The following is a 20,344-nucleotide window of genomic DNA, read 5'->3' on the forward strand; positions in this document are numbered from 1 at the left end:
ACACATGCCATTGGTAATTTTCACTCAAATTATGAAAGAAACTAAAAAGCTTTTGAAAAACTGGGATCTGCCACTTTCTATTTTAGGAAGACCAAATTTTGTCAAAATGACAATCCTCCCTAAATGTACATTTATGTTTAACACTCTTCCTCTGCTTTTTAAGCCTGCCTTGTTTAAAAATCTTCATGGGCAACTTAGCAGTTTTATATGGAAGAATAAAAGTGTGAGACTCTCCTGGAAAAAACTTTGGAAGAAAAAAACTGGAGGAAGGCATAGCACTCCCTGATTTTCAATTATATTATTGGGCTTTCTTTTTGAAAAACTCTAGGCGATTACTGATGACTCCTAAGGATATGCCAATGAGATACAGAGCTAATATAAGCAACATAGCAGAAGGAAGCAAAGGATTTATTTTTAAATTTGCCCATGTAAAATTCTTTAAAAAAAGTTGCATTTATGACGCTAACGGCAGCCTGTAAAGTTTGGATCCAGGTAAAAAAATTCTAGGGATTCCTTCCTATAGTTCTATGGCTCCAATCTGGAACTCCCCAGGAACACCACCATGTATGATGGATAGTTTAACTCTTTGGTAAACTCAGGCTTTTTAAGATGGGGCCAACTTATGGAGGAAGGCACGGTATTAACATGGTCCAAACTAAGCCAGAAAACGGAGTTTAAGGCATCCAGATTTAGGTATTACCAGTTGGTCAGCTGGCCACGAACACAGCCAAACCTTGGGACGGAGTCAGAGGCAGAGAAAGTCTTATTAAAAACACAAAATTATAAGAAGGAGGTCTCCAAGTGGTACTGGGTATTAGCTCAAGGAGAGGATAACATTGGGATTTTAGCCAAAGAAATCTGGAAGCTGGATATGCTGGGCTGTGATATCCAAACCTTATGGCAAGTATCTGCTGCTACACTTTGGGCCTCAGTAACTTCGGCTCTACTTAGGAGGAATCACATGTTCACCCTTTAGAGAGCCTACTGGTCCCCCAAGAAACTTGCCAAGATGGGAGTCAGAAGAAGAAGATGCTGTCCGAAATGTCAACTGGAAAATGCAGACGATTTACTACTCTTTTTAGCATTGTCCAGTCATCCAGATCTTCTGGCAAGTAGTGGGTAATGTATTAGAAAAAATCCTGGGTTGCAAATGTGAGGGTGGATAAAAATAACTGGGGGAAAAACATCAGATCTCTATTATTTACCTTAATCATGATTGCGTGCAGAGACATTTGTGTGAAATGTGTCTGACCTTCCCCCTACATGTTTGGGTTGGATGAACTTTGCAAGACATATAGCGAGACCAGACTGCCAATTGCGTTCAGCTAAGAAAGAAAAAATGTGGGCCCCCTTTGTTTCCCTTGATTGCTGCCATTTACATGTATTGCATTGTTTTGTTTTTTCTTGTTTTGGCTTTTTTATTCTTTTTTTGTCCAAGGATTAAGACAAGCTCAATGGGTTGATGAGACTTGTGGTGGATACCACCATATTCTTTATCAACTGTGAGTGGAAAAGGCCTCACTCCCATCAGCATAGATCTTGGAAGGTACTTGGCGCTCAGATTTTGCAGATCTTCAGGAAGATTTTGTTCATAGCCTTTGTCAAATATGAGGACTTTAAAAAAAAGTGTGAAAGAAGTTATGTTAGTGGTGATTTCTTGGTTGGTGAAGAACCTATTTAGGGTTAATCACCATCTTATTCAAAATGGATGTCCTACCCCAGTGCATTTCAGTGATCATTATTTCTGCAGTACGCTGACATGTAGATACATATTTGTTTATTTCCATTGTCCTTGCTGTTCTTCATGAAAACTTTTCAGCATGGTCACAATATTGTATCTTTTCTCTAGGACTTTCCACTAGTTCACTTTACTTTATTAATTCATAATAGTATGCTGTTGTTGATGTAACTACTTTGTTCTGCCATCTTTGGATTGCATCAGCATAGAGTGCGCAGAATTAATATTCATGTATTGGGATAGTACTTAGGTGCTAAGGCAATTTGCCACTCTATAAAATTGTGTTCTAATTTGCTGAGAATGTAACACTTACTCCATGATGATTTTACAGTAACGTTTTCCTATGTTGAAAAAGAGTGTATGGACTCTTGAATTTGGGGGTGATCGAAAAGACTTTCTGATGCTTCTCTATTGATTTTGCTGATCATTTGGAATTTATGATTTTTCACTTTTGTATTTATTATTTCTGTACATTTCTGTACCACCACATTTTTAAATAAATCTTTTACATGTATTTCTGATCTAGAACTAAGTTACTCAATAGGCCCTTTTCTTAATTGACTGAATTATTTATGTGTAAGGAAGTGCCTCAAGTCGGGGACACATTACCACATAAAAAAAGGTTCAACACCGTCTCTGATACATCAGCCCGAGGGTGTGCAGTTGAGGTAATATTTTGGAGTGTAACATTTTAGGGGTTCCATGGGCCCATACATGTATGATTTAATGGTTCACAATACACTTTTGAGCCACTTGCTACAGCTTTTGAAATGGTAGTTTTGTTAGGGAGTTGTTATCTAAAAAAGGGGTATTTATTCAGTTCCCAATTCAATATCTGTACTAGCAAATAGAGAGATTATTAGTGGCTGGGGTATACCCAAGTCTGCTATCCTATATATCCTATCTCAATGAGGTTTATCACGTTAACTGCATTAACTGGATTATTAAATGCAGGCATTAAGATTATATGGATAGGACATGCCCTCTAGTTGATGGATAGTTACAAAAAAGCATACCCCATACATTCCATATGCTCCTAATATCCCACTTTACAGACCCCCATAATTAAATGGATCTTGTGATGTCAATTAAATCACTGAAAATGTTGGAGTGCAGTGTACCACTCAAGAACACAGTCTTATATAAAACATATTAAACATAAAGCATAATAGTATGCAAGTCAAGCAATGGCTACCAATAAAAATGCTTAGATGGGGTGGGACATGTGCTCCTATGTTGCACTCACCAAGGGGTACGGAGTCCCCATAAAATCAGGGTCACATCAAGTGGTCTGCCCTCCTGATAAAATGGGCTTTGACCACTGTAGTAGGGCCACTGCTCCCCACCCCAAAAATAGTGGCCTTAGGGAGGGTGTTATATTCTCAACCAAAATGGCTGAATTGGAGCACAATATTGGAATCAGGGGGAGGAGGCCATGGAGAGAATATTTTAGACAGATGGGGGGACACCTGAGGGACAACTTTGAAAATGCTACAACTTCACTTGATGTAACGTATACCCTTCCCTTTTTGCGTCAACCTCATAACCTACCTAGGAAATCAGAGCCCCAGATAATTCAATGATACTTAGCAGTCAAAGTACAAAATGTTTCTTTTAGTTTCTGGCAATGCCCATATTTAATAGTGTGCATTTAGATAATCTTAAATGCATTGTATTACAAAATGCAATGCTCTGATTTGTTCTATGTTTATTTGATGTGTGTATATATAGCAGGACAAACGTGCACAAACATTTAATATTTTTCACTCTTATAGTATTTAATCAGAAATAATTTGTGTCAGCTGCCATTATTAGATGACAGAGGATGACAACAAAAACCAGGGCCAGAGAACCGGTGTGTCAATTGATGCCAAGTTTTATCCGAAATATTCACTTTAATGTTATCACACCAAGGAAGCACAGCATTCAGGAGAAACAGGAGCAAGACGACATCTTTTGAGTGAATTTTGTGCGGTCCTCCTCCTTCCTGGTCACTCTCAAGGATCCTTACTCCATAATAAGGCTCCAATCAGCCCTTTAAATTAAATAAATAAACACATAAGATGAGAATTTTAGCGTTTATGTAAATATCCAAAATATTTTCCTGGGATGTTATGTATATCTCTCATGATCTCATCACAATGTGACCCTATGTTTATTTTTTGCAATACAAATAATGTATTTTAAAATGCACTTTCAGCAGCTTGTAGAATCATTGTTCAGTTGTGTCCATCTGTAAACTGTTCTTAACTTTTAGTTCAAGTTCATAGAGGCACCTTCCACAAGCCACAGATGTAGTACCCCAGAGATGCTTGCAGTGTCACAATTCTTCTTTAACCATCTGAACCTCAACCTGCCACGACCAAACCAGGTAGTTAGATCCAGACATTCAACACTATCTTGGCCAAAACAGTTGGCCTGGTTGTTTTTCTGATTAGACCTCTTGTTTCTGCTTGCAAAGCTCTGCTTTGCTTGTCAAGAAAATTTCCTTGAGATCCAACGTGAGAGTTCACAGCCACTGTCACAAGTAATCGTCTTCGCTGGAGGGAGAAGTGACAGCCGGCTCATCAATGTCTGAGTCAGACGAGCTGCTGGATGGAGTCCGGCTCATTTTCCAAACCTGCGGGGAGAAGGTCTTTCCCCAGCTGCACGGATAGCCTACCGACCGTGACTGACGTATCAAATCCACCGCCAAGTGCCAATAGTTCTTATTCTGATCAGTTCACTTGCTACTTTTTGCACTCCTCTGTTTACTCATTGTTGTCAACATCTGACTTATGTAGGAGGTCAGCAGATCATCCATCTTGTAGCCCTGAAATATAAATAATAAGTTTTAGGTGAGATATGTGACCCAACTACAATTGGTTAATATTGCAACTTTGTTTTTCCAAGAACAGATTACAGATATGGTCCATTTTACATGGTATACAGTTCACATCCACATGCAGAAAACCTTATGCCTAGGGAAATAGCCTGCAGTAAATAAAAAAAAACTACTCAAGATTAATGACATCCACTGGCCCATTCAGTACCAAACTCAACAATTTGCATTGCACCAGCCAATGCGGTTTGATAATAAATAATTTGCTTAAATTGACAATAAATGCCAGTTTTAAAGATAGACCTTAGTGCCTTTGGGCAAAGTATAGGAATTAACTAAAGAGAATTGATTTAAGAACTTTATGAAATTAGAAAGAAAGGGTAAAGAGGTCCAGGGGTACATTCACTAAACTTTCACGCATGGAAGAGCAGCACACAAAGTTACTGCACTGGATTGCATGAAAGGGGGGGGAGCATAAATACTCCATATTTACAAAGATGTGGAGCATTTCTGCTCTCTCCTTGTGCTGGTGCACTGTGTGCTACCTAAAGCCAACGCAGGCACCCTAGCAACATAGTGCAAGGGTGCCTGTGTTACAGGTAGGATTGCTTTTTTGCAAGAAGGGGCACCTTCCTACACAAAAACAATCCTTGGAGGCATTTTCCTCTTTCTACATGTGCTGCAGAATGCAGCATACATGGAAAGAGAAAATAAAGAGGAGACATAAACATATTTCTCCTTGTTATGCCTCACTTGGGAAGGTGTAGCATTTTGGCACATACCCGGGTTTACAAGTCTTTGAATATGGAAATGCACTGAAATCCATGGGTGGATGAATGGAAACGCCCATGTTCCACCCATGGAACACCTCCCAAGTAGAATGTAGCAAAATGCAGTGCAAGCACCTGCCTTGCGCTATATTTGTTTACAAAGCCACGTAATTGCGTGGCTTTGTAATATCAGTAACACCTTCGCTTTTTCCTTGCGTTGCCCTTCTGTGATGCAAGGACAATGCATAGACTTAAAAAATATGGACCCCAATCTTGTATAGACCTTTATAGAACAATCATTTGATTACATGTTATTTGTCATGAAGAGCTTATACCTTGCAGTCATCAAAAGTTGTGATGACTGAAGATAATGTTACCTAATACAATAATAAACCACAATCTTTTCAAATTTTATTCAAAATCTAGTAAAGATAGAATGCCTTTTTCCCAGCTTGATTGCTAAACTGGAAAATTGTCTTCCACCATTTTCATTTGGCTTCTGAACTATAGTATGTTTCTGGCTTCAGATTCAGCTAACAATAACAGGAGAGTGTGTATCTGCACAGACTTATTGTGGAATTCTTAGCTTACAAACACAAAACAAAATCTGTCTATGTGTGTGTCCTGTGTCCTCTCACTCACATGTGTTAGGACCAACACCTACATAGTGTGACATGCTTCATCATGGGATTTCCCCATCTTACTTTAAGACTCCTGCTTTGTGCATCACTTCAACTTTACTGTCTGTCTGGTAATGAGTGACTGTTTGATCTGGCATCCTTGATGTAGTTTTCCCCCTAATTTTAAAACTTCTACACTTCTGGTTCCCGACTTCGTTTTTGCTAGCCTTAAGATTCTGCACACTTTACCTCTGCTAACCAGGGCTAAAGTGCTTGTGCTTTCGCCTTAAAATATGGTAGTCTGGGCTTATACCCAATTGGCATATTTAATGTACTTGTGTCCCTAATAAAGTGGCACAACCTTTGCTGAGGGCCTGTTAATTAAATACAACTAGTGGCCCTGCAGCACTGGTTGTGCCATCAACTTATGTAGCCCTTTACACATACATGTCTCAGGCTTGCCATTTCAGCCTATGTGTGCAGGTTTAAACTGCCCTTTTGACCTGGAAAAATAAACATTTTGCCAAGTCCAAACCTTCATTTTTTTATAATTATAGATCACCATTAGAGTAGGCCCTGGACAGCCCAGAGGCCTGGGTGCATGTTATTTAGAAAGTTGGACATGTACTTTTAAGTTTTACATGTCCTGGTAGTGACAAACTCTTATATTCGTTTTGTAATGCTACAAGGCCTACCTCTCCCATAGGATAACATTGGAGTTATCTTTTTTCATTTAATAAGCTGTAATTCCCAAATGGGAACAAGTAGCTAACCGGCCAGAACTGAGCCAGTGGACTCCTATAGCGTAGATGAGAGGATTAAATTGTGATTGGATGTTGTAGCTCCTACCATATGTAGCAAATATCATAGAATCCTCCCTCCCACCCCATTGTTCAATGATGCCCTGCATCAACTGAAAAAACTGTAAAGGCCTGTAAAGAGTGCTGCACAAAACCTACAATGATAAGGATAAGCAAAATTATAGGATGGTCTTAAAGGACTGTCAGAAAAACGGGTGCGCTAGTAGAGCTTATTACTATTTGGATGAAATTGCATTGGCAAATAATTGCCCTAAAACTCTTTTTAGGATAGTAAAGAGTCTGTCCGACCAGGCTAGCACAGCCTTACTACTCCCCTCTCACAAGCCCAATGCGACGAAATTGTGTATTTCTTCTAAAAAAAAAATAGAATATATTCTGAACACATTTTCTGAAACATCCACAGCCTGTTCTGATGAACCTTTCCATGCTTGTTTGGTGCCCAGAATACTTTTACTACACTAGAGGTGTCAGCATTTATCTCTCTGCTCGCTGCGACTTTGGTCAGGCTCCCCGCTTGATCCTTGGTCACCTTTTCTAATGGGTAAGTTGGCTATGCCAACTATGGAACATCTCACCCACCTTCTGAATGTCTCCTTGATGGAAGGCATTGTTCCTTTTGCATGTAAGAGAGCCTTAGTCAGACCTCTATTCAAAAAGCCCAACATGGACCCTCTCATATCGTCAAACTATAAGCCCATTTCACTCTAGCCTGCCCTAGATAAGGAAACACATGCCAATCTGCAACTTACAGCCTATATTGAGCTAAATGGGATACTGCATCCTTCGCAATCAGGTTTCAGAGCTGGCTATAGCACTGAGTCTTCACTATTTGGTGTAATGGAATATCTAGGAGGCCAATTAGACACAGGCAGTTCGGCACACAGGTTCTTGATCTCAGTGCTGCATTCAACACAGTGAACCATGTTCGCAGACTAGAAGTAATGGGTATGCAGAGCACAGCCTTGTTGTGGCTGAGAGTTTTCCTGTATAATCGCACCTTTCAGGTAAATTCACATCAATACAGGTCCAAGTCACACCTTCTAGCCTTGGAGGTGCCACATGATTCTACCCTTGGCCCACTTGTGTTCAAACTATATGTAAGGCCTCTTGCCGACATTGTAGAATCCCATGGGCTCACACTTTTTTTGTATGCCAATGACACTCAAATTGTGGTATCCTTATCTACGAAGGATAAGGATAACTGCAATGCAGAAGCCCTTAATACATGCCCAAGTTTCAGCCTGGAGGAACATAAATGTGCTGAGACTGATTGGGGACATGACAGAGGTTTTGCTAGTGGGCAATCACCCCCAACTTTGGGGTCCTCAACTTTGTCCATCTGCTATGGGTAGGACCCCCCTCCCCAGTGCAGGTGGTGAAAAGTCTGGGAGTAGGGATAGATGAAAAGCTGTCCATCGTCTCCAGATAAGTAAGGTGACTGCCACATGCTCCGGCATCCACCAATGGCTAAATTAAATCTTGGTATGCCTTCCGGTCTGTTCAACGAACAGTAGTCCAGGCTCTGGTGTTTTCCAGACTGGGTGTTGCAAAATCCTTGCTCAAACTTCTTCACATTGTTTAAAATGTGGCAGCTCATTTAATTCTTTATCCACCCAGGTTCACCTCCCCAGCCAGTTTGCTACATCCTTTCCACTGGTTACCGATTGAGCAGTGAGTTCAATTTAAGACCTTAGGCTACAATCACAAGTGCCCTGCCAACACTGGGCAATGTATCCGAGACCGTTGATGTCTGGATACGTTCCAAAAAGTGCCCTCTGTTCTATCCATCAGGCCCTCGCAATGGTTCTAAGGATTAGGATGTCCTGCCAGATTGGCAGGGCGTTTGCTTATCTAGGTCCTAAGCTGTGGAATGATCTACTACACTCACTGAGAGCCTGCTAATTACCCATAGCTTTTTTGGATGCAGCTTAAAACGTGGATGTTTTCATCACTATAATTGCCAGGTAATGGTTTGATTGTACTTGGTTTAGTGAAGAGGCTACTACTGGGAACCTTATCTAGGTAGCCATGCGCTTTACAAATCACTAATAATAATGTTTGGTGTCTTTGGAATTGTAATGACAAATCCTCTCTCATGGTGAAGTCAGATTTTAAATTACAATGTTGAAAATACCACTTTTAGAAAGTTGGCATTTACTTGCCTTAGCCATTTGGTGCCTGAAGCCTTTCCCTGGGTTCCATGATGGAGTGTAGCTGACAGTTGGGCTTTGTGTATTCGTCCTAGATAGCCACACACAATAGAGAGCTTAGATGTGCTTGGATGGGCCATCACTGGCAGGATGAAAGGGCGGAGCTGGGCACAGCCTTACTTACACTTGAAAAGGGTGTGTCCTAGTAAGTCTGGAGCCAGGATGGGAAAGGCAGGATGCCAGGGGACTTCAAAGGAAATTTCTAGAAGCAGAAGCTTCTCCCACTTCAAAGGCAGAACTGGTTTAAATATTGAACATCAGACGCCATCTCTTCAGTGCACTTCTGGACCTGTGGATACTCTGCCAGAAAGAAGGACTGCTGTGCTGCTGAAAGGACTTCCACTCTACTGGACTGCTGCCCTTTTGTTCTGATCTGCTGCCTGCTAACTTCTTGCCTAGGTGAGAAGGACTGGACCTGCATCTGTTAAACCCAGAATCCCAGAGTGACTCCAAGGGCTAGTTGACAGGCCTCCTGGCTTGAGCCTCGGGGACAGAAGGCTCCAACAATCTCGACCTCAGCACCTGGACTATCTGTGAGTCTAACCTACGAAGTAGTGCCACCCCAGACCTGGACCTTTGGAAGAGGGTCTAAGGTACTCTTTCAGAAACTGTGGATCCAGCAGAACTGACACATCCTGGTGCTGCTTGGTGCAATCCTGAGCAGAACTGATGCATTTCAGCTGCTGCGTGGATCAACCAGTCACAAAGACCCGCATTGCAGCCCTCAGTCTCATCCTGGCTGCTGTTGCCCGATGCATCCTCAGCGCAGGCCCTCCTATCAACGTCAGCAGCCTTGACAGCAATGCCGAACTCCGCATCGCAGCTTCTCATGAACCGAAGTATTGCCCTAACTGTGAGATGCATCCTCTATGTCAGACTTCGCATCACAAGACCTTGTCGACAGGATCCTAGAAGACAATGCAGGACATTGAATCGCAGCCTTACCGCATGTTGGGCCTGACGCAACCCTTCAGCTGCGCAACACATCCTTTATGTGGCCCCATGCAATTCTCGGCAATTTAGGATTTAAGCTACTCTGTTCAGCGAGCATAAGTTAGTCCCTGTAGCCAGCACATGCTCCATCGCAGTCACTCTGAAGTTGTGAATTTTTCCCGGTCCGGGCGACCAGCTATCCACAGCGGGGGCCTGCTTTTTCAAGCTATTTTCACTAAAACATTTAACATTGCATATCGCCAGTTCTACTGACTGGATTTTTGTTATTTTGGTCTTGTTTTCTTTATTAAAAATTTCTCTATTGTTCTAGTCTGGCATGGAATCCTTTTTGTGTGGTGTTTTCACTTTATTATTTGAAGTGTTGCACAAGTAATTTACACATTGCCTCTTTGTTAAGCCTGACTGCTCTGTGCCAAGCTACCAGAGGGTTGAGCACAGGTTAATTTAGGGTTGGCTTGTGCCTCACCCTGACAAGGATTGTGGTTGCTGCTTGACCAGGGTTCACACCCCCAATCAACCAACAAGCCAATTTCTCACAGAGGACAATGATTATCGGATGCCTCTATTTGTGGCAGGAAGCTCTCAACAACCCCTATTGGTAACATCCAGCCACACAATTAAAATAGGAAGGGGAAAGTTTCTGAGTTTCTGTGCTGTGTTGCACTTAGAAGAGAGAGCCGGTCACATATCTACAATGAGCTACTGCTTGATTCCCTGGTGCTGGCGAGCCCGCCCAGCACCAAGCACATACCTCTGCAACACACTGCAAAGGTGTGTACGTGCTGTCTAGTATACGTTTTCTTTTACTGGAAGAGTACCTTTCAAGTACAAAATACTATGCTTAGACTAACCTAAAAACATTTCAAACTGCTTGAGTGCTGCACTGAACCACACCACAGGAGGTGTTACCTTTTGGAACAAAGCCCTCTGTACCATTGTTAGCAGTTACGGCTTTGCATCAAAAACGATGGTGGGTGGCCTGAGAACTCCCACGTACCACCCAAGGGATGCCCCCTTGTAATGCACTGAGTTACTTATATCCAACATTATAGCACAACAACGTTTTCCTCTGGAGGGTAAACAACAACTCAATATTTCATTCTGGTTTGCATCAATTCTGGTGACATTACACTGATGCATAGTATTCATAACTCTGCTCCTTCACACATATCTGCTTCTGAGCTTTCATTTGTGCCTATTAACGGTCAGACACATTCATTAGTACTAAGGTTGTAGGGTTTTGGTTTGAATTTTTTAAATTCTATTGTATGTTTAATGTGTAGTCAGTAATCACTCCAGTACTAGCTCTGGTGCAGTTGTTTCCAAGGCAGTGCAAGCATTGCTGGTGGCTTAATGCACACAGAGATCAACTGAAAGCCTGTATGGCAATTGCCCTAGGTCCATATTCACCTACAACAGGTGGGCAAAAAGAATCAAACACACTGTAAACACACGTAGACAGCTTGTCTTCTGTATGTGTAAGCGAGGCAGCCTACAGTTACTTCAGACAGTAACACCACTGTGTTGTTGTAAGTTGGGTTGTTTTATGAGTGACAGTCCTTCGAAACGTTCCGCTCTTTACTCTTCTGTTATACAAGTGAGCCTCAAATGGACGTCAGAGGTTGCACCACTTGCTTACAGTAAAATACCTGCAATATACAACCAAATTGACATAATATTTTGTAGCCTTATGCAGTTAGTTGTACTCTCTGGATATGTCAATAGAGGTACAGTACAATGTCCAATCCCCAAGCTTTCTTGTCTTATTTTAACGGTTGTGAGAGAAATGTTTGTCACCAACCTATGTAAAGAAAACCTATGGACTAATGTTTTGGTCATGGATTGCTTGCCCATTCATACAGGAAGGAGCATTTTTCATAACTGGAAATAGGCCCTTTGATTAGGCAGGTTGATGTGTTACATACTTTTGGACATAGTTAAAAGGCCACTCACCAATGGTGGTAAAGAGGGCAACACCCCTTTTTTCAGAACTCTTTACTTCCATGAATAACCAGAGGCGCCATGATACCCTTGGGTGATAGTGCGTTTTACAAATACACATAACATAACAACATTCTATTTTAGGGTGTGACAGGAACGACAGGTAACTTCAGAGTTATTAGAAAAGGCCAGCTTTGGAACTAATCATCTGCTCATTTTGTACCAAAGCGTACATGATGAGAGTGTTCTATTAAATATCACAAACAAACAAAGCATTTACCTTCAACATAAGTAATTAAGGTTATTAAAATAAGCCATCAGTGTGTGTCATTATAAAGCAAGTAATGGGAAAGAAAATGATCAGACCTAGGTTTGGGTCTTTTGGATATATATGTTTCAGTGTGAGCTAGCTGTCTTAATGCTATCAAGTCACCGCATGCAGATGGGTAGCATTGGAGTTGTGAGTTAGAGTGGCAGATGCTGCAACTTCAGTACACTTTTAATATTTTTTTTAACATGGTGGCGATTTATTGCAGGGAGGAGATCTTACTAAAGGGTGGAGTGTACATGTTGAAGACGATAATTTTGATTACACTCCATAAGTGTACACGCATATTTATATATTACTTAACTCGCATCTCACTATATCATACTACCGTGGAAAATAAGGCAATCACTGCACTGCTGATAAGAGCGGATCTGCAGTATATCACAACTCTCGCACTTCTCAGATTCACCATTTCAAGAAATGCATTGGGGACATGTTGCAATACAAATCCAGAAATGGAAGACTTCAATAAGAATTTCGTTTTGAAATTGGACCATGCAGTTTAGCTGTTGACCTCCATAATTTGAATCAACAATGGATGAATGTGTTAAAAGAAAATATATATGAAAATGTCATTAACGATTTTGTATTGATGGACAAGAAGGAAATTGTAAATAACAGAATAGTTTAAAACAAAACTCGTTTTGTACCTATTTGTGTTAAAGCTTGGAGAAACTATATTATTGTGCACTGTGGGACTTCTATCCAGTGTTGAGAAAGCGAATATTTGGACTATTAAAGAAGTAAACATATGAATAGGAAAGGAAATATTCACGATTGTGTGGAATAAAAAGCTGGCAACAGAGAATAGTAGGGCCGCACATGGTGGTGGGCTGGAGACAAAAAGAGAGCTGCAACAGTATTCTACATTATGCCTCTTTAAATCTGGTCTTACCTTGGTTTTGGATCAATTATGTCAACCAAATTGACATAATATTTTGTAGCCTTATGCAGTCAGTTGTACTCTCTGGATATGTCAATAGAGGTACAGTACAATGTCCAATCCCCAAACTTTCTTGTCTTATTTTAACGGTTGTGAGAGAAATGTTTGTCACCAACCTATGTAAAGAAAACCTATGGACTATTGTTTTGGTCATGGATTGCTTGCCCATTCATACAGGAAGAAGCATTTTTCATTACTGGAAATAGGCCCTTTGATTAGGCAGGTTGATGTGTTACATACTTTTGGACATAGTTAAAAGGCCACTCATCAATGGTGGTAAAGAACACCAGCTCAAATGTGAGAAGTGCATTGCACTCCAACTTGAGAAAAGGAGACAAACATGTAGACTAAATACATCCTGGCTCATGGAATTGTGCCATCATCATCCAGTCCACTCAGTGTTCATCTGTAGTCACCTGGTACATTAAAGGCTGAGATTTATTGACTCAAACACTTGGTTGCTCTAAGGTATGCAATAAGGGGTCTGCAGCCCAATACGAAGCAAAGTATGAAGCATATGCTGGACGTTAGGCTGCCCTAATATTCCGAAGTAATGTCCACTTGGTCAACAAGATAACCATTCATGTGGAAAAATACTAAGAGATAATCTGGTGTTTCTGACCTGTGATTTCAATATAAACTGGCTTAGCAGGACCACATGTAAGTGGTGAACCTTGATACACAAACTCAAGAAAACACTAAACAAATGTTAATAATATGAAGACTTGTTTTCACAGAAAAGGTATGCAAACCCTGCAATACATCATCAGACAATAAAACCCAATATATCAGCATTCAAAAAGGGGCTTGGCTTTCTAATGCTGTCGCACAGGTATGGTAGGTGACTGTAAATCTCTTTAAAATACATGAATTCTATTTGATTGAGGCGCCCGCTGGTCACTTACTCCACTTACTGGGGTGCAAGATTTACATTCAAGTAACATACAGATACATTGAAAGGGTGACTTTCCTGCATCAATCTATGCACTTATGTATTCCTAGCTCTTACCAGTGAGGTTTCACACAACAGTTTGCTTCCTCGCACCAGGTTACCAATAGTGATGTGGAAATAGGTGTTCCCGCTGCTCCAGTTGGAAATCTTTGTGAAGGGGTGGGTTGTGAGAATATCCTGCAAGCATAGTCAGAAGAACAATGAGTTAAAAAATGAGAGACAATAACATCTCATTAGTTGTATCTGCATCTGACCAGGGAGTTTGGCACAACACAAAGAGGGCAACACCCATTTTCAGAACTCTTTACTTCCATGAATAGCCAGAGGCGCCATGATACCCTTGGGTGATAGTGTGCTTTAGAAAATACACATAACAGAACATTCTCTTTTAGGGTTTGACAGGAAAGACAGGTAGCTTCAGTGTCCAGAAAAGGCCAGGTTTGAAACAAATCATTTGCTCATTCTGTACCAAAGCGAACATGATGAGTGTTCTAATAAATATCACAAACAAAGCATTTGCCTTCAACATAACTAATTACGGTTATTAAAATAAGTCATCAGTGTCTGTCCTTACAAAGCAAGTAATGGGAAAGAAAATGCTCTGACCTAGGTTTGGGTCTTTTGGTCATATATGTTTCAGTGTGAGTTGTCTTTATGCTATCAAGTCACCACATGCAGATGGGTTGCATTTTAGTTGGGAGTTAGGGTGGCATAGGCTGCAACATTTCAGCACACTTTTAAGATAAAATTTTTAACATGGCAGACGTTTATTGCATGGAGGAGATGTTATTAAAGGGTTGAGTGTACATGTTGAACAAGAGGATAATTTTGATGACACTCCATAAGTGTACACAGATATTTATATGCTACTTCACTTGCGCCTCACAAGTCATAACACAGTGGAAAATAAAGCAATGGCTGCACTAATGAAAAGAGCAGGCCTGGAGTATATCGCAACTCCATCACTTCTCAGATTCACCTTTTCAAGATATGGTCATTTTTGAACTACCTAGATAAGATTAGCAATTCGGAAGGAGTAGGTCACATGTATGGTTTAAAAAGAGGTTGGCATATGGCGGCCATATTGAAGAACAAGTATCATCTCAGCTAAGCGAATAATGTCTGAAAGAAACCACACATTGGTTAATTGGGTAGTACACACATCACAGACACAGTGATTGGATCAAAACTGTAAGATTAGCTGGCACCGTGGGTGATGCACTATAGATTACTACGACTGAGGTGCACTTTGCAGATTACCACACGCTGATCACTTGACACATCTCGGGTGCTAATGTATCACGGTAAAAAATATGGCATTGTTCTGTGGTAGAAACTGAGGGCCTCATTTATGAAAAGTGACGCCACGCTGCGTGAAAACAGCGATGTGTCACTTTTCATTGCACCCTCCTTGCGACATTACAATATGACGCATCATGTCGCAAGGAGTTACAGATACGTCAGTATTTCTGACGTATCTGTAGGTGCAAAAATGAAGCATTGCTGGAGTGTGTCACAAAAGTGGCGCAACTGCAGCAATGGGTCATTTAACATTGGCAAGTCCCATTTCAATGTGCCTGCGCCTGTCTTACGGCTGCTATGAGGCAGGCGTAAGATATTGACGTATTTGCGTCCTTGAAGTGGTGCAGTGAAATCGCATAGATTTCACTGCGTTACTTCTACGAGGCTTACTTGCGTCAGAACGCCCACCCTGCATACATTATACATGGCGCAGGTATATTGTGGCACAGGGGTTTACATAGTGACACATCTATCTAGATGCGTCACTTTGTAAATATGACGCAACTTGGTGCATCTTTTACGCTGCTGGTGCGTCACAAAAAGTGACGCACCGGCGGTGCAAAAGTGACGCAAGGGCTCATAAACAAGCCCCTGAGCGGTTAAGGTGTGCAGTTGTATGCTACACAGCATGGAGTATTTCAATCACAGTGTTTTTGCATATAGAGGGACACATTCACCTCGGGTGGTAGTGTATCAAGGTTAAAGATTTTGTCATCGTTCCGTGACACAGTCTTAGCGATTAGGGTGTCCATTGTTGTATGTGCATGTAGTATGCGGTATGGTGTTTTTGACTATACAGAGAGGTTGTTTTTGTCTTGGTTTAGTAAATGTGGTTTTTGGTGCTTCTTTAGCATACTATTTTCAAAGTACTGTTTTTACTATTGATATGTGGCTCACTGGTCCTTATTAGGAGTGCCGGGCTGGGAAGGTGAATATTATTGCACCTTTTAAAATCCGATTCCACTGGGTTCGTAATTTAAAAGGCGTGATAAGTATTGCCGTTTACAACTTATGACCTTTAAATGAGGTATAATATGCATAATCAATATTTATCACTCCGAATTCTGAATGTTTTGGCTTTTTTACAGGCTTTTTTTTCTTGACGTTTCACCTGCCAGAGTTTATTAGGGGAAAACTCTGAGGGTGTGAAAATTTTCACACAACGCGTAATTCTGATCCCTGTGCAAATTCAGCCATGCATTTGTAACCAGGCCCATTGTTTCGTTTTCACTTATTCCCCCTGACAGAGGGCAAACATAGCCCGAAATGCATTGGGGACGTGTTACAATGCAAATCCAGAAATGGAAGACTTCAATAAGAATTCCGTTTTGAAACTGGACCATGCAGTTTAGCTGTTGACCTCCATAATTTGAATCAACAATGAATAAATGTGTTAAAATGAAATATCTATGAAAATGTCGTTAATAATTTTGAATTGATGGACAAGAAGAAAATTGTAACACAATAGTTTAAAACATATCTCGTTTTTGTACTTGTGCCTATTTGTGTTAAAGCTTGGAGAAACAATATGAGTGTGCACTGTGCGACTTCTACCCAGTGTCGATATAAGCCAATTTTAGGACTAATACAGAAGTAAACATATAAGTAGGAAAGGCAATATTCACGATTTTGTAAATAAAAAGCTGGCAACCGAGAAGAGTAGAGTCGTACATGGTGGTGGGCTGAAGAGGAAATAAAAGCGGCAACAGTATTCTATATTATGCTACTTAAAATCAGGTCTTACCTTCGTTTTTGGATCAATTAGGCTAACCCCGTGTTTGTTGATAGCAATTAAAAGGATCTCTGGAAAATTTGGCTCTGTTGTTTGCTGTGGGAAAGTAAAGAAGCATGTTAGACATACTAGGAAATCCTGCAAATTTTAAGGCACACAAATGAATTCTATTTTCCTGAAGAAAAAAAACATTTAACTTCTCTGCCTTTATCAGACCACTGAATACAGGCAAACCTGACTCTGCCCCAGAATGTCTCAATACCAGGTACACGCTGCATGATATTCTCCAATCCAAGTTAGATCTAATCTGAGGGAGAGTTCATGCGGGTTTTGCAATTCCGATTTTTACACTGATCAGTCTGTATTTCGTATGTATGTAGAAATTTACTAATAGAAATGTACAATTTAAGAATAAATCCTGTTATATGACATTGTCCTACCTTAACTTCAAAAAATGCAGATCCAAATGTAGGCCACTTGAAGATAATCTTGAGGAAGGAAAGTTTGGCTTCCTCTCTGGTTTTCCCAGCATGCTTATTGAAATACGCCACGATGGACTAGAAAGGAAAATGCATATTGTTATCACATCAAGCACATATTATTTACAAAAGAAGGGCACAGATTATATTCTACTCTAACTAGTTATAACAGATCTTGTAGCTTGTGACAATACAGAGTCACTAAATCTTGATAATGTCTTCCTTTGATGACAACTGCATGAGGCTAATCGTTCTAAAATGCAAACCATATCAATTCAACATATATGGGCCCCTTGTCTATCAATCATGATTAAGAATCACACTATTCTGCTTTCACTCAACATCTTTTTCACTACCAACACTTGCCAGGAAGTAATAATTCCATAACCACCTATAGACCTTGTTATTTCACAGAACTAAAAAGCATTTTAATGGTACATAAGTAAATATATTCAGTTACCCTTATATTAATTTATCTGACTTTACAAATCTTTTCTTCAAATATAATACGTTGCAATGAATGATAAAATATGTATCCAAGCCCTTGTCATCTGAGATTTAAAGGACAGTGCTGGTACTGGCTTACTTCTTTTCTGCCCTCTGACACTCTGTTTATAGCCACCCAAGGGCTGGCACATCACCATTCCTTTGCACACAACTCATATGATGCGTCTATGCTTGGAAGGTGATGTGTACTTGTGGTGAAGTTGTCGATCTTAGGGGCATATTATCAAGGGCCTTATCGCCGCTTTAGCGGGACTTTTTCCCACTAAAGCGGCGATAATTTCATCGCCCTATTAGCAAGCTGTCACTAACAGCAGTTAGCGACTGTTTGTAGGCGATAGCGAGTGGTTTGGGGCCCGCTTTGCATGTCAGAGATATTTATCGCTAATGATATGCAAAGTGGGCGTACCCAACCTGTTAGCGACTGAAAGCAGTCGCTAACATCGCTATCGCCTATTATCAACACAGGCACAGCGATAAAAAAAATTGTGCTAAGCGCGAATATCGCCAAAAACTAACGTCTGCTCAGACCACTTATTAACCTGTATATCCAATTGGAGTTGGATATTCAGGTTAAGACCCTATTGGCGTTAATGCCTGAATATCGCGGGATTTCCAGCGATATTCACGCTTTGAGGCGCTATCGCCAGATATGTTATCGCATTTGAGATAAACTTTGCTAATAGCACGTTATCTCTGCGATAAAATCCGGCGATGAGCGGCGATAAAAAAAATATTGCTAAGCTCATTTAGCGATAAATATCGCTAGTTGTTGATAATATGCCCCTTAGAACCTCGAGGGCTGGGATCCAATCCTGCCTTCAGTCATAAAAAACTGTGAGATCCTGGAAAAATTACCGTATTTCCATGTGACATATTACTAAAATACAACTACATAGTTCTGCACCTGGTAAGGTACTGTCTACTATTGTCCCAATAAAATTTTTCTGTCTGCTCCCCTGTAATGTGGCTTCAAAAAGGCAGTATTCAGTAATAGTCCTATGTACTATATGTCATATTTAAGATGCTTTTTGCAACACGACTGTACTTTGTGAAACACCCCACTCCTTGGAAATAGGCCTGGGCTATATCAAATAGCTCAATGAAATGCCTCCACTCGAATGGGAATGTATTCCCTTCTATCCTCATACATTCATTTTGGTCACAAGCAATCTGCAGCTACTGACCTATTAACATCATCTCTCTCCTCGTCTTCGGCCAGTTTGCAGTGCTTTGTCCACTCCCTATCCTGAGCCTGCATCACTGTTTTGTAAACATAGGGTCAAAAGGAATGTAATTTTTCCTTATGTAATGTGAAGCTCTATTAAATCCTCTCTGTAGTAGAAGGGATCTCTTCCCCAGAGCCAGTAGGAGAAAACGCTGCAGGAACCTCTCATATTACATGTATGGTTTTCAGCAGTCAATGGAGAAAACACGTGGAAAGCTAAGTATGCATAAATAGTAATTTAACAAACAAAAGGAGATTTAATTGTACTACAGAATAAATGAGGATAGTCATGTGGAAGTATCTAAGCAGTGGAGTCAAAGGGAGGAAGAGTACAACCACATACAAACCTGGAATATTTATTAGGTAGTCATCAGCCTGACAAGCCCTGGCCTGAGGAACTTTGATTTTCTTCTGCCCTTAAGCCTGAGTGCAAGCCACACCTGAGTCTGGTCTGTTGGATGCCCAATGAGCTGCCTTGATATCTCGCTTTTTTATGTGATTGCGTTTCTGAGCATTTAGGTATTGTGTGATACTTGATTTCATTGCTTTTAGAAATCTATACATGACCTTGTTTGGGAATCCTTTGTGAATTAATTTAGATCAGCCCATATGTTCTATCAGCGGAGCTCTATTTATCTCCCTTGATTGATTGCAGGAGTGGGAAGATTTCCCATAGAACAGGTGTAAATTTACAGCATTTCTTTGGTGTATGAACAATATCTCTACGTTTAATATGATTTATAGAAATTCTTGCTTTTTGTGGCATGGCTGTGAAATCACCTGTCTTGGTGAAGTAGAAAATCCAAACTTACATTCATCATGGTCTGTCCCTTCCAGAAGAAGGGTATTTGCTTTGTTTAGGCAGATGAAAGTTTATTTCATCCAGTGGAAAATAAAGTCTATGAATCATTCTATGTTGTTTGCCTGGTTCTCCAATTTGTTACGTAGTGGAATATGGATATGAGTGTCATCAGCATGTAATTAGAAATGAACTGTCGACA

General features: G+C 40.6%; 1 protein-coding gene across 1 annotated transcript in view; it reads right to left on the minus strand.

Annotated features, from left to right (window-relative positions):
• Positions 1–3,497: 3,497 nt before the first annotated feature.
• MYO7A (myosin VIIA) overlaps positions 3,498–20,344 on the minus strand; it is a 319,096-nt gene continuing 302,249 nt past the window's right edge. The window contains exons 34-37 of the mRNA XM_078658511.1: positions 17,573–17,689; positions 17,145–17,228; positions 14,156–14,275; positions 3,498–4,550 (exon numbers count right to left, since the gene is read on the minus strand). Coding sequence (XP_078514637.1) covers positions 4,461–4,550; positions 14,156–14,275; positions 17,145–17,228; positions 17,573–17,689 — 411 coding nt within the window. The 3' untranslated portion in view covers positions 3,498–4,460. The remainder of the gene's footprint in view (positions 4,551–14,155; positions 14,276–17,144; positions 17,229–17,572; positions 17,690–20,344) is intronic.

This window comes from Lissotriton helveticus, chromosome 8 (assembly GCF_964261635.1).
Source record: "Lissotriton helveticus chromosome 8, aLisHel1.1, whole genome shotgun sequence".
Taxonomy (NCBI): domain Eukaryota; kingdom Metazoa; phylum Chordata; class Amphibia; order Caudata; family Salamandridae; genus Lissotriton; species Lissotriton helveticus.